This window comes from Jaculus jaculus, chromosome 9 (assembly GCF_020740685.1).
Source record: "Jaculus jaculus isolate mJacJac1 chromosome 9, mJacJac1.mat.Y.cur, whole genome shotgun sequence".
Classification (NCBI taxonomy): Eukaryota; Metazoa; Chordata; class Mammalia; order Rodentia; family Dipodidae; genus Jaculus; species Jaculus jaculus.
In genome coordinates, this window is record NC_059110.1 from 136369903 (window position 1) to 136392115 (window position 22213).

The 22213-nt window shown below is 53.8% G+C and overlaps 1 protein-coding gene across 4 annotated transcripts; it reads right to left on the reverse strand.

Annotated features, from left to right (window-relative positions):
• Positions 1-3415: 3415 nt before the first annotated feature.
• Positions 3416-19114, reverse strand: LOC101613999 (transmembrane ascorbate-dependent reductase CYB561). Of its 4 annotated transcripts, none has more exons than XM_045158833.1 (7): positions 19075-19114; positions 8350-8502; positions 7122-7339; positions 6273-6371; positions 5926-6029; positions 5388-5545; positions 3416-5207 (listed from the first exon to the last, which is right to left on the reverse strand). In XM_045158833.1, exons 3-7 carry the CDS (start codon positions 7324-7326, stop codon positions 5015-5017), a joined length of 759 nt encoding a protein of 252 aa, XP_045014768.1. In that variant the 5' UTR covers positions 7327-7339; positions 8350-8502; positions 19075-19114; the 3' UTR covers positions 3416-5014. The 4 variants fall into 4 exon arrangements, with proteins under 4 accessions (XP_045014768.1, XP_045014765.1, XP_045014766.1 ...); XM_045158830.1 differs by lacking the exon at positions 19075-19114 and adding an exon at positions 15886-15975 and having other exon boundaries at positions 8350-8499; XM_045158831.1 differs by lacking the exon at positions 19075-19114 and adding an exon at positions 15886-15975.
• Between the last annotated feature and the right edge of the window lie 3099 nt (positions 19115-22213).

The window sequence follows — 22213 nt, forward strand, 5'->3', positions numbered from 1 at the left end:
GGGGAACCGAGCCTCGAACCGGGGTCCTTAGGCTTCACAGGCAAGCGCTTAACCGCTAAGCCATCTCTCCAGCCCAAGGTCTGTATTTTTTGAGAGGCTACAAACTCCTAGGCTCAAGTGATCCTCCTGCCTCACCCTCCCAAGTAGTGAGACTACAGGCACGCGCCACTGCACCTGGCGGCTCTTGCTTCCATTTTTGGTAGTTGAAGCTCGCCCCAGTGCAACCACCTTACCAAAGCCTAAGGCTGAAGCGTGCTGTCAGCCTAGCCGTCGGGTTTGGATATAGTAGGCCTGAGGATGGGACTCGGCCAGTGCTGTAGAACCAGACTAACAAAGCTGAAAACCCATGGCTCCCAGTGGCTTTGTGTTTTCTTCAGGAATCTGGCCTCCCAGTTCTAGACACAGACTTCGGTAGCTGCATTGTAAAGGGAAAGGTCGCCCTGCAGCCTTCCTGCCTTTCTGTCTGCTTCACCAGCTACAGAAATGAGCCCTGAAAGTCGAGTCTCCCCTTTATCTACTTCAGAGACAAGCAAGGAAGGAGACTACTTCCTCCAGACATCAGATTGTGCGAAACAACATGTCTGCTGGGTAACTGTCCACATCCCCAACTGCCGCAGTTGGAGGGCACGGGAAAACCTCAAGCCAGGCAGTCACCGGAGCCTGAGTCCCAGCATTGCCTTCGAGGAGCAGAGCAGACTGGGAGGAACCACCTGCTGGGTCTGAAAACCACTTGTTTCAGGTTTTTAAAAAAATCAAATAATGAGTGAGTGGCAAAAGCCCAGCTTTTCCTGGGACATTCGAAGAAAGGTGAAATGATTGATTTTTTTTTTTTTAATCCTTAAGAGAGTTTTTCCTGAACCTGAGTATAAAAACAGTGTGGCAGAAGCAAACATCTTTGGTAGATGTAGATTCACTGAAGTTCTTTCTCACTTTGGACCCTGCAAGGTACCTTTTGGTTACTGTATGGTCAGGTGGTCTGCTGCTCTGGAACCAAACTCCCTCCAGCAGGATGGGAAAGGTCAGGCAGAAAACAGTACGGACAAGGCAGGAGATAGTGTTGTCCCCTTTAGACTTTAAAAACAACCTTGAGAGGGAGTCAGGTAGCTTTGTCAGGTAGTTTAGGGTGACTGGGCCCTAAAAGTAGAAAGCAGAAATGTCCTTAAGTCAATCTCTATTTGAAATCAGAAAAGAATCTCCACTCTTCCCAAAACCCTGTTACAATCTAGAGCCCCACAGAGCCCCTTGACTGAGTCAGCATGAACCAGGACTAGAGCTGCTGGATGGTGAATGGAGGAAGGACCAAGAGTACGGACTCAGGGTCATTCTCTCAGGCTGCCCATAGCCCAAGCACTGAGATGGGGACTTGCTGCACCTTAATGGAGAAGGACTTTCCTCGAGCATCTGGTCTTGCTCCTGAACCAAGGCCACCTCCTTGTGGCCCTTCACTCACAAGTATTCGAGCACTTGGCAGGATCACAAGCTGCCCCATCAAGCACAGAGATGGTCCAAGGGAAAAGATGCTGTCACATCCCAGTACAAAGTGGCAAGAAACTTCGAGAGTCTACAGAGATGTCTGCTGGGTTCCCCATGGCTTCTACTATGAGGGGCTGTTTATTCAGGTTCAAGGACCATTCTGTAATGTATACCTCACACAGACACTCTCCAAAACAAGTGCCACAGCAGATCCTGAAAATTTTAACTTTCTCAAGGTCACAGAGGCATAGAAAGGGCTCAGAGACCGATCTGCCCAGCTGCTTTTCTCAGAAGGGTGATCTAGAAAAAGAACAGTCTGACCCTGAAGAGAGTAGGCACTGGACAGAAACACAGAGCTTGCCACCTGTGGCTTTGTACTGCTTTCAAGAAATAAAGCCGGGCGTGGTGCACACACCTTTAATCCCAGCACTCAGGAGGCAGAGGTAGGGTCACTGTGAGTTCGAGGCCACCGTGAGACTACAGAGTGAATTCCAGGAGACCCTACCTTGAAAAAACAAAAAATAAATATGCCAAGGTCAAGGTCAAAAGGATTGGCTTTGGGACCTCCCAAGTCAATGAGGGATGAGATCTTTCAACTAACTTGAGATCTGTATAAGGAGAGGGAGGCCCTCCATTGTCCTGGATCATTTGAAGGACTGAGGGTTAGAAGTAACCCCAAAGCCAGAAGTAAGATGGCACCTCACATCACGATCCCTCTGCCTTCGCCCTCTGGTCAGCTTGTGACATGTGCCAAGCCAGGTGTTTTCAATCTTTATTTATTTGAGAAATACAGAAATAGGCAGGTAGAGAGAATGGGTGCCCCAGGGCCTCCAGCCACTGTAAATAAACTCCAGATGCGTGTGCCCCCTTATGCATCTGGCTTACATGGGTCCTGGGGAGTCCAACGTAGGTCCTTTGGTTTTGCATACAAGTGCCTTAACCCTAAGCCATCTCCAGTCCCATGTTTTCAATACTTGTACACCTTGGTTGAGGAGAGAAAACAACAGAGCCAGTGACAGAGGATCAAACTAAACATTTCATGAGGGGTTTGCTGTAAGGTCCCTTTTGATTATTTCACAAAATCTGGGTTCAAGTCAGTGAGAAATCCAAGCATCACTTTAATTCAAACTCATCTGTAGTTTACAGCTCTGACAACTCCAGCCTGTCTGTGCCACCCAGATCCCTGTCCTGTCACCTGTAGTTAACCTTACAGTGCCCAGGAGCAGGGGAGTTCTTCAGCCTCCCTGGCTGTTTAACTCTGTTTCCCCTGACTGTTCCGCACTCCAGGGAGAGGGTCTTAGAGAAGCTGTTCTGATTGAGGATTCCCCACACAAACTCTCCAGTGAGACTTTCTTGGTTTTGTTTGCTTGTTGTGATGTTAGGCACCTCCAGTCCAGTTATATTAAGATAGGGTTTCACTATGTGGCCCAGACTAGCCTCAAACTCTTGTCTCCCATATGCTGGAATGATAGGCATGTAGCACTATGTCTGGCTTTAAGTTCCTTTAAATGGCAAGACACACCATGCTTTGGTAAGCACCATGAGATCCACCCAAACTCACTTTACCATGGCTCCCGCCTGAGTCTCATAAATTAGGCTGACTGAGAGCTCAGCTCATTCTAAAAGCTTTGTCCCTCTTCTTAAAGATGCTAAAAGAGGCAAAGGTCACATGAACACTGTTCTCAAGGATATGTCCTGCTTTAGGCCCTTATTAGGTTCAGGCAGAGCACCCTCCAATATGAGAAAGGGCTCCTTCCACTAGGACCAGACCCGATCACACAGCCATTGCAGTCCTGTGCGGTGTGAAACACTGTTGGTCACTTTAACTGTTATGCCCACCCAGGGGAGAACCTCTCTCAACCCTAGTAGAACTAACATCATGTGTCCAGCTGTCTAGAGCCCTGGCTCCTCTCGCGAGCACAGTAAATGAAGACAGCGGGCCAGCAGTCTACTGTACTTTTATTGATTCACCCGTTGCACCAGCAGCACACCGTACATCACAAGAGGTGCCACAGGCAAACAGAAGGAACCACACACATCTGCTTGGGGCCTCTTTGGTCCTTAGTCATCCGACATGCATTTTGTCAAAAAGATCAGTTTACAGACTCACTGCAAATCTAAAGTTCCACTTCTCCGTATATTCTGACAAGGGAGGTTCACAATGGCACTTTGGTAGTTCATAAGGACGGGTTTCCCACATGTAAACATTTGGCTGCACAAGTGTGTGCCAGGTGAATCGAGAACTGAAAGACCCTCTTTGCCGAGTACACAATTACAATTGGAGGCGAACATCCTTGCAAACGAAGAGGAGCCAGTGAGCAGGCAGGGGGTGGGGACGGGCATCTCTAGAAAGACAGCAGAGGCACAGGGGCTGGACCAGCTACTGCGGGGAGAAGAGACCGCGCCAGACGCAAGACCCCCAACACCAACCCCTTACCAGACACCCAGCAGGGAAGGCCAGCCCTATTGCTCTAAGGCAGCATTTGAAAGAACTGTGTAAATTTCGTCACTAAGTTACTGTGCCTGTCACAACTGTGAAGCCCTTCAAAGCCCAGAAACTGAGGAAAACAAGGAAAGAGCAGTTTGCCAAGCCCAAGATACACAAGGTCAATGCTCTAATCACATTATTTCTAGACCACAGCCAAACAGTGACTCAGCTAACAACACACAGGCTAGGGGTTGGAGAGACGGCAGCCGCCACGGGACAACCTCATTCCTCAGTCCCACTGTCCTTTAAACATGGGCCCCAGTAGTCCAGAGCTGCTGTAGCCAAGCAAGACGTCCCAGAAAAACAAGCATGACTCCTTCAGGAGAAGGTGCTCAGTCCCCTAGGCCCTGCCTGAGGAAACAGGTGCAGTGCAGCCAGCCTGTGCCAAAGGGAGGAACCCTCACCACCAGCAGGCTACCATCAGGCACCAGGGCAAGAGCGTCTGAAGTCCCTGGCACCTACCCCCTCTCCCATAAAGCCATCTCGGGGTTCACGGGTGAAGGAACAGGAAGGTCCAAGATGGTAGCTGGGCCAAAGCCACACTGCAGTCCTTCCTGGGGCCAATTCCACGCCCTCTCCTTGGGAGCCCTGCTCTGAACACCAACATACTTTACTCATAATATCACTAGCTCCAGTGCCAGGGACACGTGCTCTGCCGGCTGCTGGGACTCCTGGTTTGAATTCTTGACTACACACAGCTGCGCTCTTGGCTCTTCCAGGGCTGTCCCTGGGGTGGTAGTTTCTCTGGCCCCACCACAGGCATCTGCTGCCTTGAGGGTGGAACCACTCTCCAGCTCCTCGGGGGACCTGGGGCCAGGCTGACCCCAGAGCGCCGCTGGTGGGGCGGGCAGCGGGGCACGGCCAGGCCGTCGGGCACATGCGAAGCGCGGCAGGGAAGGGGCAGCAGCGGACAAGCTCAAACCCGGGACCTACTAAAGTGCACGCAGCCACCACCACTCTCCGCTCTGCCTCGGCAGGGCTGAGCAGAGAGGCATCTGGGAGCCCACGGAACCCGGGGCGCCCACACCAGCCGCCTGCAGCACGGGGAGGCTGTCACTGGGAGCCGGGGCTGTCTCCCTCGGTCAGCGTCTTGAAGTCCATGGACAGGGCCTGCTCTTCAGCCTGGGGAGGCCGTTTCCAGTCGGCTCGAGCCAGGAGGAAGAGCACGGCCACGCCGAAGCAGAGCAGCAGCAGGCCGAGCGCGTTGGCCAGGACCCCCTCGGGCTCAAACGTGCTGTACTTGACCCTGCAGGGGAGGACGGGAGGGAGACAGCACCAAGGGGCCCCGGTTACGCCAAACGCACCCAAGCCTTACAGATGGCTCAGGTCTGCCAACACCAGCCCTCCCCGCCATCCTCCTGGTCAGAAACCCCATCCAAGAGCACAAAATCCCCGCTCCGAAGGCAGGCCCCCGCCCCGCGCTCACCCGAGCTTAAACAGCAGCGCCTCCTTGAGGCCCAGCAGCGCGGTGCCCACCGACAGGAGGAAGACGGCGGCTCCGACGAAGACGTGCAGAGAGCGGTAGCGGCTCCGCAGGGAGAGCGAGGCTCCGGGGAAGAGGAAGAGGCCGAAGCCCGCCAGCCACTAGGAGGCAGGAGAGGAGGGGAGGGGAGGGGATGCTGGCCCCACGTGCAGGAGGCCACCGAGGCAGCCCCTGGCCTCCCAGTGAGCTCTCCCTTTAAGTACTGCAAATAGTGTGTGAAACACTTATGGGGAAAGCTTCTTGGTCCCCAGCGCTTGGTGCTTTTAGCCTTGGACCCCCAAAAGTTGTTCATCGTACCATGGGTTGATCAAACACATGTGCAGCGTCGGTGGAAGAACAGAGGGCCCGGCCAGCCTGCGCGGTGAAGCGGGCACCTTCCCAGCCTCGCGGGCGCTCTCAGGCTGAAGCAGCCTGCGGTTTGCCCTGGGCACGCGCGTGGCAACTGTCCCCCAGCCCTGCTGGTGGCCCAGGAAAGACTCACCTGAGCAAAGTAAAGGACGAAGACGAGGATCCCGCACCAGCTGTGCAGGCTGTACAGGTCGGCATAGCCCATCTTCTTGTGATAGTCAAACACGGCCACCAAGCCTACAGCAGAGGCGGGGGCGCGGGAGGACAAAGCGAGGGGAGGGAGGACCTCAGCAAAGCTGCTGGCCAAAATTGCTGGGCCTTGGTCCAGCCAGCTGATGGCCAGCACCCAGTGTCCCTGCCTAGGATGCCTGTGGGGCGGGGAGTGGGGGCAGGGCTCTGGAGTGGGGGCAACACGTGTCCAGCCAGCTGCTGCCCAAGCTTGAAGCAGGTGGAGAAGGGAAGGCTGGGCCAGGAACTCACCCACCAGCGCGATGATGAAGGCAAAGACATGCAGTAACCCGTGCAGGACCTTGGTGGTCCGTTTGGCCTCTTTCCTGAACACGCGGTACACCAGCAGGGCTTACAGGAATGAGAGGAGTGTAAGGACGCACACCCTCCACCTGCCGGGCCGGTTGCACACCCCAGCTCCACCCCGCCTTCTTGCCAGTATCCTATGAATTCATCCATTCAGGTGTTGGAGGTTCCTCATGCGGGCACACTGCGGCGACAGCTTGGCTCAGAGGTCACCACTTATTCATTTAACCCCTCAGCAGAACACTGAAGCCTGCCCAGAGAGTCGCTTCTCTTGGCAAGCCGGCTCGGTTCCCGTGGTGCATCTGGCCATGCCGCCTAATCCCCACTGCTAGGGGAGGGCAGGGCCCCTGGGGATGCTGCTTGGGACCGGCCACTGAGGGGCGGCTGCACTCTAGGGGCCAGCCTCCTCCCCACCCAGCTCCCTGCAGGCAGCACACAGGCCAGGGACAGGACCTTGAGTTCAGTCCAGTGCCAATGTGACAGCACAGGCACAAGTGGACTTCTGTCCCATCTTCCAGCCCCCCCCCACACAAGATGCCACTCGTGGAAGCCAGAAGTAGACACACTGAGCCCAGCTGAGCCCAGCCACCACGTTCCCACCTCAGGCTGCCCAGGCTCAGTGGCTTTTTCTTAATTCTCCTCAATGCGGCTTTTATCTGTCTTGTCTGGAATCTGATCTGTCTAGGTGGAAGAAACCTCAGGGTGACAGGATCCATGCACACCGCCTCTGCCAGGGACAGCCACAAACCGAGGCACAGAGGAGTGGTTGTGGGGAATTGGTCCCATGGGACTCACCATCTCCCTGCAGGAAGATCATGCCCATGACCATGCAGAGCGGGTGCACATTGAACTGCAGGGTACTTTCCCAGGCAATGCCACCTCGGTACAGACCCAGCCAAGCACCCGTCACAGCCACCAAGGTCAGGCCCAGCAGCTGGGAGAAGGCCACGAAGTACGGTAGTGCGGCGGGGGTGGACGTGAGGCCGGCACGACCTTCCATGCCGAGACGGCCGCTGCAGTAAAGACACAGACTTCAGTAGAGCCACCCAAGGCCAGTAGAAGGGGCACCGCTCTCCGCACAATACCCATGCTGGGCTCGCTCGTTCTCCCACCCCCAAGACCCTTCTGGCCGTGGTCCTGGGACAGGGTCCTACAGTCTTTGGAGCAGCTCAGCAGGAGACAGACATGACCTGCGTTCCATGCGTGAGGAGAGCACATGTTGGCAACATGGGCCTCACTCATCAGCTGTTTCCTTAGCCCTTTGGTTTTCTCAGGTGTCACTGCAAGTATGTCACAGAGAAGTACGAAAATGCTCTGAAAGTCCTGGGTTGGCCACTTCTTTATCCAGATGGATGACAAAGTGCATCCAGGGTGAGAGATGGGAGTCTCGGAATGGAGGTGACAAGTCCTGTCCAGGGCCCTCACCTCAAGAGCCAGCATGGACACCTCAGGGCACGGCCTCTGTCCTACAGTCACCTCAGCCAGCCAGCCTGGTGCTCCATCCCATTCCCTTCCTATCCCTTCCCACATCAAGGAAGGGTGGGGATTGCGCCCTTCACTCTGACAAGGTTTCTAGAACCGAATGCACCAGCAGAGCTGCCTCACATGTAGAGCTCACGTGTTTCCATGGCCCCCACTGAATTCCTGATGATCATGTGCAGGAAAGCAGCGCGGGGGTGTTGCTATTTAAGGAGGCCTGGCTTAGGAGACCCTCCGACGCTCCTCACCACAAAGGCCACCTCTGGCAAGCTCTCTACTCTACACCTGCAGGTTCTCCTGTCTCCAAAACAGCCCCATGGGAGAAGAGGGTCAGGGACAAGAAACATGGCCTTCACCTCCTTTCCCCTTGTCTCAGTGCAGTGGCCGGGGCTCCACAGGAAGGTCCTGCCCTTACTAGACACTGCCACCACCAGTGCCAAGGCCAGTGTGATGTCAAAGCAGCACAGTCCTATCGTTCCCTCCCTGACTGCTAGTTGCCAGCCTGCCGCCCCAGCCACATCTCTCAACAGCAGTGGATACCAGCCTGGAGGTAACAGCAGAGAACAGGATCCGCAGCGGCCCCTCCTCCAGCACCAGGGCGCACGCTCCCCTGCGGTGCTCAGGCCTGGGAGTGCTGGTCCCTCCCTGTGGTCAGCGCCGTCTCCACTCCCCAGTTCTCTGACACATCTGACAACTCCTCCAGTAAAAGGGAGAGAAGAGACAGAGACAGGAAGGCTGTTAACAACACATACTTCCTGTGAAAGCAAAAAATTAGGGCTGGAGGGATGGGTAAGCAGAAAAGGTGCCTGCCTACAAAGCCAAAGGACACAGGTTTGATTCCCCAAGACCCATGTAAGCCAGATACACAAGGTGGTACATGCTTCTGTTTACACCAGGGCTTTTGTCACTGCAAATGGACTCTAAATACATGTATCATTTTGTGCATCTGGCTTTATGTGGGTACTAGTGATTTGAACCCTGGGTTTTGCAAGCAAGTGCCTTTAATTACTGAACCATCTCCCCTAGCCTCAGGTATACATTTTCAATAGAAATGAGATCATACCACATTCTAACCTTTTGTAATGCAATGGCATACTATACGTATCTTTCCCATATAACTGAGCAAGCATCTGCCTTATGTCAGTAACATCACACTACTGTGACACTGAGACACTCAGTCTCTAGCCAAGTTCCCAACTCCTGCTGCTGGATTTTCACTAGCTGCACACTTGGGTGACGTAAAGCTGGGCTCCATCTCACATCATCTTCCAGAAACACAGCCCAGGTCCACAGTGGATGAGATGCTGTTCTGGAAGCCCTAGCCAACAACTCCTAGTTCTGAAATTCTTGCTGTCCTTTTCCATCACTACACATGTGACTGCAAAATCTCATGCCAATTCTGTCCTCCCTACAAATTTCCACCCCAGATACTGCAGACTCATCCAAGATGTTTCTTCTCCCAATGCACCGGGCCCTCTAGCCCCCCTTGCTAGCCAGGATTCTGCACTCTTCCTGCGTAGTCAAGTCACCCTTGCCTGTCAGGGAGATGGCCGCTGTACCAGGACCCTGTCTTGGTTCCCAGCGGCAGCCCCTCTGCGTTCCTACCAGGTTCACACAGAGGCTCCCTGGGCTAACAACACAGCCTGCTGCCCAGACTCCCTCCACTTGGCCAAGCCCAGCTCCTGCTGCAGGCACAGGCCCTGCAGTGGGCATCTTGCTCACTACTTTGTCCAGTGACCAGCCCCAGCCTCAACCCCTCTTCTCTATCCCAAAGGCTCCCGAAGCTTCCTTACCCTTTTGGGTTCTGCCCTAGGTTAATCCCACGATGCTTCTCTACCGCAGTGCCCTGTCCCCTGCTTGGAGGCAGGAGGTCCTGCCACCCTTCTCTGGCAGACCGCGGGTATGCAACCCCTTGCTTCCACTCAAACCGGGAAAACGTAGCCAAGGAAGAACTGTTGTTCCCTCCAGTCACCGGTCCTGCACCCTCCTCTCCCATAACCCCTCCCTTATTAGATTCCTCCCCGAGAGCCCGCAGCAGTCAATCGGATTAGCGGTCAATCAGGAAGAACAGAAGGAAGGTGGCCCGCGGCGGTCGGCCTGCTACAGCTCCTTTACGCTGCTGGGGTACAAAGGGTAGATCTGGAGACGTGGGGGGGGGGGGCTTTTTCTGTCTGAACCCCTTGTGGGGCAGGCAGGACCAGTGGGGCTCTGTTCAGATGAGCGGGTAGCTTCACCACCCGACACTGTAAACCAGCCCCGAGGCCCCTGGGAAGTGAGCACCCACGTGCTGGCCCACCCACCACTGCGTGAGGCAGAGCTCCTTCTCCTCCTCAGCGGTCTGGGCCTCCCGGTAGCACTGTGGCTTACGTGTTCCAAGGCCCATAGCATGGCGCTGTCACCTGTTGAAGGCTGTGACAGAGGGCTCCTCTCCCACACCAGCCTCCTACTCCCTGCCTGCCCTCAGAACCACCATGGCACCAGGCACAGGTGATGCTCTCTGGCCCTCCCAGGAGGAAAAGGACACACGTAGATGGGGGCGCGTGCAGGAGGGACTGTGAGTGGTGAGGTCATCATGTCAATTCAATGCCGGCCACACAGCCCAGAGGTCCAAGCAGCCAGCCACAGTGAAGTGAGTCTAAGACTGACTTCTGGCGCTACAGCAGCCTTTATAAGTGTGTGCTGCAAGGTCTTAGCAAGAAGACACAACAGAAAAAATAATCATATTGAATAGGACCGCCCACCTTGGATGGACCTGTTGCTGACCTACAAATTGGCCTCACAGTCATTAAGCTGTAAGTGTTAAAAATCCAAAGTTAAAAGCCAGGCATGGTGGCACACACCTTTAATCCCAGCACTCAGGAGGCAGAGGTAGGAAGATCACAGTGAGTCCAATGCCACCCTGAGACTACATACTGAATTCCAGGTCAGCCTGGACTAGAGTGAAACCCTACCTTGAAAAACCAAAATAATAATAATAATAATAATTATTATTATTATTATTTTTTAAATCCAGTTAAGATACATCTGGAATTTGTTTGCAGTGGCTAGAGGCCCTGGCGCACCCATTCTCTCTCTAATAAATGAAAAATAAAATAAATATTTTTTTAAACCAACAAACAGGTCTGGAGGGACGGGATCTGCCTGCAAAGCCAAAGGACCCTGTTTCAATTCCTCAGGACCCATGTTAGCCAGATGCACAAGGAGGCACATGTGTCTGGAGTTCACTTTACACTGTCTGGAGGCCCTGGCACACCCATTCTCTCTCTCTTTCTCTCTCTGACTCTCTCAAAAAAAAAAAAAAAAAATCCCCTCAAATATAAATTATTGAGCAATTCTGTGTCTTGAAGATAAACAGAAGTCCATTAGTAACAAAACCCAAGCAGGTTGGGGTTTCCTCCCTAGTAAGCAGGCACCTTTACACCATGGCCCTGTCCACCAACAGTAAGATCGCTCTACCCTTCCTCACTAGGAAGGCCCACCCGACTGGCTGTTCATAGCCTGTGTTCCTGCAGTAGAGGTGTGGGTTGTGGCTTCAAGGGCCTGGAAATGGCCACTCTCCACCCCTGAGGTTTCCTCTGCCCCACAGACTGGCCTAGCTTTTCCTCTCGCTCCCCTCTCCTCTCCTCTCCTCTCCTCTCCTCTCCTCTCCTCTCCTCTCCTCTCCTCTCCTCTCCTCTCCTCTCCTCTCCTCGTCTCTCTCTTCCTTTCTCCCTCATCTCACAATGTAGTCCAGGCTGGCTTCAAACTCAACATCTCCTGCCTCAGCCTCCTGTATTACCACCATACCTGGCACAGACCAGAACCTTAAAATTAGAGGGGACTCCTGTCCCTTACACAGCTACTCTCCTTTTCTCTCTGAGAGCACAGTTTGGAGGTGACAGATCCCTGACAGTTTCTAGAGCTTTGGGCATACCTCGACCCCTGCACGCCATCTGCAGCCTGACGCCCATATAATGCAATCAAAGGGACACAGCTGCCCGCAGGGCTGAACCTGTGCCGAGCGTCACGCTCCCTTTCCAGACCCACTGTGCTTTATTAAAAGGCAACCAGGCCTAATCTCATTACTGGGACCAGACACTGCACATGATGTACAGCCCGGGGGCAGAAGGTGGAGCACGGAGGAGGCTGGACAGCAGGAAGCCTGGCTTAGCCACAGCCCTCCTTATCAGCAGCAGGTTTTAATTGAGTTAGAAAAGATCAAGATGGGAGCCAGGGACAAGATCTTTCCCTGATAGGTGAAAATGGCCCAGTTATCCTAGAATGTGATGAGAGACAAGGCAAAGCAAGGGCTGAGCTGATGGACAGGGCACCCAAGGTGCTCCAGGAAGCAAGTGGACACTATTGGGTGCAGGGGCTCTGTGCCAGGGTTCACCATAGTTTTAAAAAAAAATGGAAGCCAGGCATGGTAGCACAAGCCTTTAATCTCAGCCCTTCGGAGGCAGAGGTAGGAGGATCACCATGAGTTTGAGGCCACCCTGAGACTACATATGAATTCCAGTTCAGCCTGGGCTAGAGCGAGACCCTGTACCTCGAAGGAGAAAAAAATGGGGAGCTAGAGAGATGGCTCAGCAGCCAAGAGCACTTCTGGTGCAAGCTTGAAGGCCAGAAGAGGCGTTAGAGGAGACAGGAGGCCCGAGAGACTTCTGGGATTCAAATCTAGGACCGACATAAACAGCTGGGCATGGCCCTGCACACCTAGAACCCCAGTCCTATAGAAGAGTTTAAAGGGGGGAGGGCACGCTTAGTAATCAAATGAGACTCTGGCTTAAGGAAGGCTGGATGGAAGACGGATGGACCTAGACACCCAGCCCTCCACTCAGCCACAGCAGACAAGCACACCCTGCCATGGCAAGCTCAACCCCATGGGCACCACATGGACACAAACACTTACATACTGGACACACACGATACAGATACACATAAGAAAAAAGGGGGAGGTTGACTTCTGCTTAAATCACAAGAAAAAATAAACTTTGAAGAAAATGGTTTAATTCTTTTAAAAAATATTTTTATTTATTTGAGAGAGAGAGAATGGGCGCACCAAGGTCTCTAGCCACTGCAAACAAACTCCACACACATTTGCCCCCTTGTGCATCTGGCTTATGTGGGTCCTGGAGAATTGAACCTGGGTCCTTTGGCTTTGTAGGCAAGTGCCTTAACTCCTAAACCATCTCTCCAGCCCTGGATTAATTCTTAATTTGTCTTTTTTTGTGTTTTTATTATTTATCTAGTTGAGAGCAACAGACACAGAGAGAAAGATGGAGAGAGAATAGGCGCACCAGGGCCTCCAGCCACTGCAAACGAACTCCAGATGTGTGCGCCCCTTTATGCATCTGGCTAACGTGGATCCTGGGGAACAGAGCCTTGAACCAGGGTCCTTAGGCTCCACAGGCAAGCACTTAACCACTAAGCCAACTCTCCAGCCCTAATTTGTCTTTTTACCAGTATAATTTGAAAATCTCATTTTTTTAATTTTATTTATTATTTATTGAGAGAGACAGACAGAGAAAGAATGGGTGTATCAGGGCCTCTAGCCACTGTAAACAAACTCCAGATGCATGCACCACCTTGTGCATCTGGCTTATGTGGATTCTGGGGAACTGAACCTGGGTCTTTAGGCTTCATAGGCAGTGCCTTAACTGCTAAGCCATTCCTCCAGGCCCTGGAAATATCATTTTTATTATTGATTTTTATGGTGGAAGAGGCCTATGAAGGCCAGAGCATCTAGGGCATCTGAAAGTCACAAGGCAGCCTGGGTCAGAAAGATGTGAATTCAGGGCTGGAGAGATGGTTCAGCAATTAAGACACTTGCCTGCAAAGCCTAACAATCTGAGTTCAATTCCCCAGTACCCACATAAAGCCAAATGCAAAAAGTGACACATTCGTTGGAGTATTGGAATTGACTGCAGGCCCTGGAGCACCCATATTCATTCTCTGTCCCACGTGTGTGTGTGTGTGTGTGTGTGTGTGTGTGTGTGTTGTTGTTGTTGTTGTTGTTGTTGTTGTTGTGTTTTGTTTTTGAGGTAGGGTCTCACTCTGGATTAGGCTGACCTGGAATTCACTATATATTCTCAGGCTGGCCTCAAACTCACAGTGATCCTCCTACCTCTACCTTCCGAGTGCTGGGATTAAAGGTGTGTGCCACCATGCCTGGATATCTCTCCTTTGCAAATAAATAAGTAAATAAATATAATGTTCTTTAAAAAAACAAAAGAAAAGAAAAAGAAAGATGTGAATTCAAAGTCAGCTCTACCATTTCTGACTGTGTACTGCCAGGCTGTGTAACACCCAGCATGCTCTCTGGGCCTGTCTCCTAATCTGTGAGGTCAAGAACCAGACAGCAGTAGACTGATGTGTTAGGCTTAGTCAAGATTGGAAAAAATATGCCCAAGTGCCTAGCACAGAGACTGCCACCCAGTAGGTACTCAGTCAAATAGCTGTGAACAAAAACTAAATCTGGCCCTAACGGCATCTTCCGAGTCACAACAGCAGCAAGTGACAAGAGGTGGGGGCCACAAAGAGCTGTATGGACTGACAGCAAGTTTCTAATAAATCCACATGCTCCCCTCTTTTTTTTTTTTTTTTTTACTTTTACTTATTTATTTGAGAGAGAGGAAGAGGTGGAGAGAGAGAGAGAGAGAGAATGGGCATGACACCATCACCTTCCACTACCAACAAACTCCAGATGCATGCGCCCCCTTGTGCAGCTGGCTTACAGGGGTCCTGGAGAATCGAACGGGGATCCTTTGGCTTTGCAGGCAAGCGCCTTAACCACTAAGCCATCTCTCCAGGCCCCCACATGCTCCCTTCTGCCCACCATGACAGAATGACAGGAACTGCTGGAGCAAGGGAAAATGTCAAATGGTCTGCTTTTAGTTGCTTTTGCTATTATTTCCGAGGTGGGGTTGAGGCAGGATTTCTACATGAGCCCATGCTGGCCTCAAACCTGGGGTCCTCCGCCATCAGCTTCCCAAGTACTGGGGTTAGTCACTTGCCACATTCGTCTCAGAAGGCTTTCTTTTCATCTGTGACGTTTGGTATCCCTGAAATTCAATGCTGAATTGTTTAGGGAGTGGATTTATTTCCATGGTGATCTACCAACGAGGACCCACCCATATTTGACAGAGGCCGGGGATCCACCTGCCTGGGGGAGGTGGCCGGGAAGGGCTGGGCAGCTGGGTGGATCCGCCGTGCTAACGGGGGCTCCTCCCACAAAGGGCGGGGCGGGGCGGGGCGGTACTTTCCAACCACGGGGAAAGGGGGAAAATCAAGGCATTTGGAGGCGGCGACAATGCTTTTGATTTGATTCGTTTCCGTTCGCTCTGGAAAGAAAGGAACAGAACGCGGCTGATGAGGTGGAACTTAGACTCTTAGAAACCCCAGGTGGCCACGAGGGGTGAAGAGCGCGGAGAGACGCCACGAAGGCAGGGCGGAGTCCGCCAGAACCTTCTCTCGGGACTCGGGGTGCAGGGAGAGCACGGGGCGGGGACAGCAGCGGAGGGGCCCCACGCCACACAGGTGTCCAAGGCGCCGGCGGACCCCACCCTCCCTCCACGAAGCTCCGCATCTGCTGTACCCACCATCCAGGGACCCCCCCACACACGAGGGACCCCCCCACACACAAGAGGGACCCCCACACACAAGAGGGACCCCCACACACGAGGGACCCCCACACACAAGAGGGACCCCCACACACGAGGGACCCCCACACACAAGAGGGACCCCCACACACACACGCACACACACAAAGGCCCGTGCAAAGAGTGAGGCTGCTCCAATCTACAGACTGCTAGCTTCACACCAAGAAAACAGTTCTTAGGAGTAAAAGGCAAATAAATAAGCAAGTATCTTTTTTGTTTGCTTATTTTTCGAGGTAGGGTCTCCCTCTATCCCAGGCTGACCTGGAATTCACTGTGTAGTCTCAGGGTGGCCTCGAACTCACGGCGACCCTCCCACCTCTGCCTCCCGAGTGCTGGGATTAAAGGCGTGCGCCACCGCGCCGGCTAAATGAATAGCTTTAAAAGAGAGGGGAAGGGTCTGCCCGCTCGGCCCCCCAACGCGGACCCCGCCGCACACTCACCCCGGCTGCTCAGGTCTCAAGGAGCGGTGGCGGCAAGTGCGGGTCGATCCGCCTACACCGGACCCGGCCACGGGCCCCTGGGATCGCAAGCCGGGGCACAGCCACCGCCCAGGCCCGGGGTCCGGGGGAAGGCCGCGGCCTCCAGGGGGCCCGGCGCGGGTTCGCGTCCCCGGGCCGCCCGCCACCTACCTCGTCCCTCCGCCGCCGCCGCCGCCGCCGCCGCCCGTCCCGCCGGTCGCTCGGCCGGTTCCGCGGGCCTCGGCGTCGCCATGGCGACCGGGCGGCGGCGGCGGAAGCGACAGGTTGGCGGCGGGGCGGGCGGCGCGGCCGCGGTCCCCGGGACAGGTGCAGGCCCGGCCCGCGACCTGCCTTCCGCGGTGGGGGAGGTCTCCGCCTTCGGGGGACACGCGGGACCCCCAGGGCTGGCAAAGGGGGCGTCGCGGGGTGGAGGGCGTCGCGGGGATCGTGCGCGACCCGGTTCACCCAGGTAGGAGGCCGCACGAGACGCACGGAGGAGCGTCAAGAAGGGAGAGAGGGGGCTGGAGAGATGGCTTAACGGGAAGGTGCTCGCCTGCAGAGCCACAGGACCCAGGTTCGGTTCCCCAGGACCCAAGTTTGCCAGGTGCACAAGGGGCGCACGCGTCTGGAGTTCGTCTACAGTGGCTGGAGGCCCTGGCGCGCCCCTTCTCTCCCTCCCCCCCCTCTCTCAAATAAATAAGTAAATCGGGCTGGAGAGGTGGCTTAGCAGTTAAGCACTTGCCTGTGAAGCCTAAGGACCCCGGTTCGAGGCTCGGTTCCCCAGGTCCCACGTTAGCCAGATGCACAAGGGGGCGCACGTGTCTGGAGTTCGTTTGCAGTGGCTGGAAGCCCTGGCGCGCCCATTCTCTCTCTCTCTCTCTGCCTCTTTCTCTCTCTGTCACTCTCAAGTAAATATAAACAAAAAAATATAAGTAAATAAAACATTTTTTTAAGGGGCGCCCAGGCCCCGCCCCAGGTGGGCCCTCGGCCCTCCTCGCAGCCCGCCCCACCCACCCGCGCTCAGGAGGCCGCTAGGTGTCAGGCGAGGCCTGGGCCTTGGCTCAAGACGCAGCTCTGGGAACCCTGGGGTCACCTCCTTTCTCCAGCACCCCCCCCCCCCGGGCGGAGACAGCCCTTTACTGGAAGGCTGGGAATAAATAACCCCTTTGTTCCGTGCCACCCGCTCTGCTCGTGGGACCGCGCGCGCACACAAACAGAGCAACCCAGCCGTGGGCATCAGCTCGCACCCGTCTCTCACGAAGGCCTAAACCTGGGGCCAAGGTCTACACCTTCCACCACCCCAGCCCCTAAGAGGCAGAGGTGGCGAAGCCAAGGCTGGGAGTCAGCTCCCTGAGAGCCAGTCCTGGCCCCTGTCCAGGAAATGCTAAGGGTAGATAAGAGTCCGGCTCAGACTTCCTACAAGCCAGGAACAAAGGGTTCTTTCCTGTTCGGTGCCTGGCCAGACCCACCAAGGGTCCAAGAGCAGGAGGAAAATGGGGTTTCCTCCCCTGTGAGGCAAACACGAGGGCTACTATGGGACTGGCCTCTCCCACTTGCCATCCCCTCTACCACCCCACCCCACCCCACCCCCACCCCCACCAATGGAGACTGTTGGTACTACTCAGGCTAGACGCTTCCCACAGAGGCCAGCAGACCGGCCACCCTCTCGAAGGGAGAGCTTACTGTCAAATGCATGGCTGGACTCAAAAGGTTCTCCACTCTGGGAAAGAGCCAACATAACTGAGTTGAGTGACCAAGTTTAAACGACTAACCAAGAGCAGGAGTCATGCTAAGATAGCTTTTCATCAGTAGGAAATTAATGTACACTTACAAATAGCTTCCTTGGTATGCTACTAGGCAACAAATGTTTTTGTGAACTAAAGGTGGAACAGAGCCATTTCTCATTGTTTGGTGGGCATATGTAGACTTCCGGAGGAGGAGGAGAATGGACAGCCTTAGCAGGGACAGAGCCCCATGTAAATACTGAACTTGGGCTGGAAAGATGGTTTAGCAGCTAAGGCGTTTGCCTGCAAAGCCAGAGGACCTCAGTTCAATTCCCCAGGACCACAAGGAGGCACATACATCTGGAATTCGTTTGCAGTGGCTGGAGGCCCTGGCACACCCATTCTCTCTCTCTCTCTCCCCGTCATTCTCTCTCAAATAAAACTAAAATAAGAGGGAGATCACTCCCCAGCAGCTCTCTCGGGGGCCAGGTGAAAGTGGGAAATAGTGCTCAAAGCGATGGAGAGATCTGTGCCTCAGACTACAAGGACTTTGTCCAAGGGCTCATGCATCTAGTCACCCAACTTTAAAGAGCAAAGATCCTAACAACACGAAGGGAAAATAAATCCAGAATTCATAAATCAAAGCATTTCAAAAATACATTAATGGGGTCAGGAGAGATGGCTCAGTGATTAAAGGCACTTGCTTGCAAAGCCTAACAGTCCGTGTTCACGTCTCCAGTGCCCATTTAAAGCCAGATGTACAAAGTGGCCTGTGTGTCTGGATCTGAAGTTTATTCGCAGGAGCAGGAGCCCTGGCGTGCCCATATTCTTTCATCAATAAATAAATAAATAAAATGTTTTAAAAATAAACTTCATGAGGGCTGGAGAGATGGCTTAGCGGTTAAGCGCTTGCCTGTGAAGCCTAAGGACCCCGGTTCGAGGCTCGGTTCCCCAGGTCCCACGTTAGCCAGATGCACAAGGGGGCGCACGCGTCTGGAGTTCGTTTGCAGAGGCTGGAAGCCCTGGTGCGCCCATTCTCTCTCTCTCCCTCTATCTGTCTTTCTCTCTCTGTGTCTGTCGCTCTCAAATAAATAAATAAAAATTTAAAAAAAAAAATAAATAAACTTCATGAAGCTGTTACCACATTGGAACATGGTATTTGGAATAAGCTAAACCTGTGTTCTCAAAAAAAAAAAAAAGAGCAAAAGGTCCTATCACGGTTCTCATCCAGCTGCCAGAGTCCCCAACCCAGACTAGGGGGCCACCGGCTGACCTTTCCCCCTTCCCTGCTGCAGGAACTCCTCATCCACAGCCTAGGAGAGGAGAGGAGAGCTCCCTTTTGACCCATTCTTGGGCCACCCGAAGATGTGGTCCAGGCCTGAAATGCGGCATGTGTTTGTGGAAAGCATCTCTTAGCTGGCTGGCCTTGGCCATTTCTCACACGCACCAGTTCACATGGACTCCTTGGAATGTTCTCTCCTAGACCATCGCTGCGCTCAAACCTCACCACTTCAGCAGGCATCCCCTGACCTTCAGTGTGACAGTAGGGTTGAGGTTGGAGATGTAGGAACGACTTTTGGGGACCACTTGAAATATACCCCACCTCTGACCAAAATCTGTAAAGAGCAGGAATGGCAAGGCACTGACCACAGTGGATGTTGTCATGGACCAGGAGACCCCAACTGAGACCCACTTCCACCGAGCTCACTCTCCTCCAGGGTTACCAGATTCAGAAGCAGAAGGGGAATTCACCAGAACTCCTAGCTGCTTTCAGTTTTCAAAGATCTCTCATGAATGCGTCCCAAGTATTACATCAATACTCTGAAGCCGTGCTCCTCGAATGGAACAAGATGTCCTGTCTTCTGTGCAGCAGTTGTTCCTGTTCAGTGAAGGACAAGAGAGGGGCGTCTGCCCTCCCCCAGCAGACAGAAACACGGTCTGAGTCAGTAGCCACCCAGTTCAGTGTCATCCAGAACCCTTCAGGCAGAGCCCCGGCCTCGGCTACAGGACGAAGACGGGCCTCTGGTCCTCAAGTTCATCCTTACGAGTTCTCGCACCCCTCCCTGCGCAGGCCCGGGGCGGGGGCACGCTGTGGACGCGGCAATGATAGTCCCGACCCAGGGTCACTTACTGCCGTGGACTTAGGGAGAGATGAGTCACACAAGAGACCCAGGGGAAGGGCATTGAAACCCTTTGTCCGTCCTTCAGAGAGCTTCCCTTTGGGAAAGCAGGAGTCAGTGACAGCGCGTAGTGCAGATGTGGGCGTCTGGGATGGCTTTCCCGAGCTGGGCACCATCGCAGTGCTACGAGGTGGTCAGGTGCCGGCCTGGGAACAAGGCAGGCAGGTAGAGGCCAGGATCCTCATTCCCAGCTGACGGAGCAAGAAACGCATCGTGCGAGGCCCGGCGCTGGCCTGGCTATGCACTGCGAGGGCCCAGGCGTGTTTGCTTGAGACCTCGGAAGCCAGAGATCCACGAAAGGGACTATGAGAATCCACATGTCGGACCCAGAACCTGCACCACCTCTGTAGCCTGGGCCTTGCCTGAAGATGTCCCCTGGCCAGTTCCCAGAGGGTAGGGTCAGCCTTCACCCTGGGCAACAGCATCCTCGGGCCGGCTCTCATAGACACTGTTCATGCGCTTAATGAGCTTGATGAGCTTAAAATAGAACCATGAGTCACTCAGAAAAAAAAAAAAAAAAAAGCAAAGCTGAATTTCAGTTTCTCCAGCACTGGAGCTGACCAGAAAAGGAGCAGCCGGAACAGGAGCAGCCAGGCAACCCCAGAACAGCGGCCACAGTGGCAGCAGCGGCTGCGGGGCAGGGCAGTGGCCACAGGGCTCCCAGAGCCACCACTGAGGACAAGTGCGTCATCTGGGGCCTCCGGAAGGCAAAGGGATGGGACTGAGGAACACCAAAGGCTGGAGGTTGTCATCTTGTCCTTGACCGATGCCCAGACTGGTCCAGTCGGAGAAAATAAGACCGAGACAAACAGTGACAACATGGTCACTGAGCCCAGATGGGGAGAAGTGACCCCGGTCAGACGGGCGGGCTTTTCTCTGTGGCGGGCCCTGGGGGAAGAAAACATGGCTGAATAGGGTAAGACCAGCCTTGTGCAGGTGGCAGGGTGACAGCCCAGGAACTCCATCCAGGTGGGAGGCAGCAGAGCAATGGGCCTTCCCAGCCGCTCAGTGTGCCTCGGTGCAGCTCCTAGGAAGGGAAGGTCAGGAGACTATTTTTCTCATTCTTCTGCCCCCCTCTCCTCCCCTCCCTTCCCCTGCCTCTCTCTCGTTCCATGTGGGTTTATTGGGCAGCTGCAATGGGCCAGGCATTATTCTAGGCCCTACAGAGACAGTAATAATGCAGATCCTGCTTCTATGTCATTCATATGAAGTAGGGAAGGATAACAATTACAAAGCAAAGCAGCAAATCACACATGTGCATGTTTGTACGCAGGTGTGCGTATGCCTATATACAGAGAAACCTAACTGCCTGAGGCACAGGTATCAATCATGCTTCAACAGAAGTGTTATGAAAACATAATAAAACAGGAGGGAGGCGGACGTGGTGGTGCACACAGCACTTGGGAGACAAAGGTAGGAGGATTGCTGTAAGTTCAAGGGCAGCCTGGGACGGCATAGTGAATTCCAGGTCAGGCTCAGCTAGAGTGAGACCCTACTTCAAAAAAAAAAAAGGTGGTGGCCAGAGAGATGGCTTAGTGGTTAAGGCACTTACCTGCAAAGCCAAAGGACCCAGGTTCAATTCCTCAGGACCCACATAAGCCAGATGCACCAGATGGCACATGCATCTGGGGTTTGTTTGCAGTGGCTGGAGACCCTGGCACACCCATTTTTTCTCTCTATCTGCCTTTCTCTCTCTCTCTCTCTCTCTCTCTCTATATATATATATATATATATATATATATATATATGTGTATATATATATATATATATATACACATACATATATACATATATCAAATAAATAAAAAGCAAAAAGGAATCTGTCAGATCATTTTAAAAGGGGGGGTGGAAGAGCACAGGGAAAGCCTCCCCACTGTTGAGCCACAGCTGAGGAAGGCTACCTGAGGAGACAGAAGTATGGGTGCCAGCCATGGAAAACTCTGGAGAAGGAATTCCAGTGGAGATCAAAGGAGGGGCACAGGCCCTAGGCAGGAATGTGCTTGGCCATCCCTGTTCTGCCCTTCCCCTGGCCACTCCTCTACCCACTTGTGAGGAACTTAGCTGAGTGTGCAAGGATGACAAGAAGCACTTAACAGGTCACCAGAGAGCAGAGGGCAATGGCGTGAACTGTGTGCCAGGGGCGCCACCGAGCATTGTGTGTAGGCCTCTGGTTGTAGCTGTGTCTAGCCACATCCACCACCTACTAGAGAATGGGCACACTGGTCGTACTTTGTAGGGCACAGCCAGGCTCACTTCATCCAGTCCAGCTGTGGCCAGTGGTGTAGCTGAGCTGTAGACCCTGGTACTTCAGCCAGCCGTGGCACCACACTCACATGGGCAAACCTGCCCTTCCAGAAGGAAATGATAAGTCCCGTGCTCAGTCCCCTTCAGCCACTGTGAGAACAC

Excerpts from the sequence above, each read along its gene's own strand:
- LOC101613999 (XM_045158833.1), bottom strand. The coding sequence starts at position 7,326 with ATGGAAGGTCGTGCCGGCCTCACGTCCACCCCCGCCGCACTACCGTAC. Across the intron at positions 6,372-7,121 it reads GATCTTCCTGCAGGGAGATG|CCCTGCTGGTGTACCGCGTG; the intron begins GTGAGTCCCATG and ends CATTCCTGTAAG. Across the intron at positions 6,030-6,272 it reads CTTCATCATCGCGCTGGTGG|GCTTGGTGGCCGTGTTTGAC; the intron begins GTGAGTTCCTGG and ends CCTCTGCTGTAG.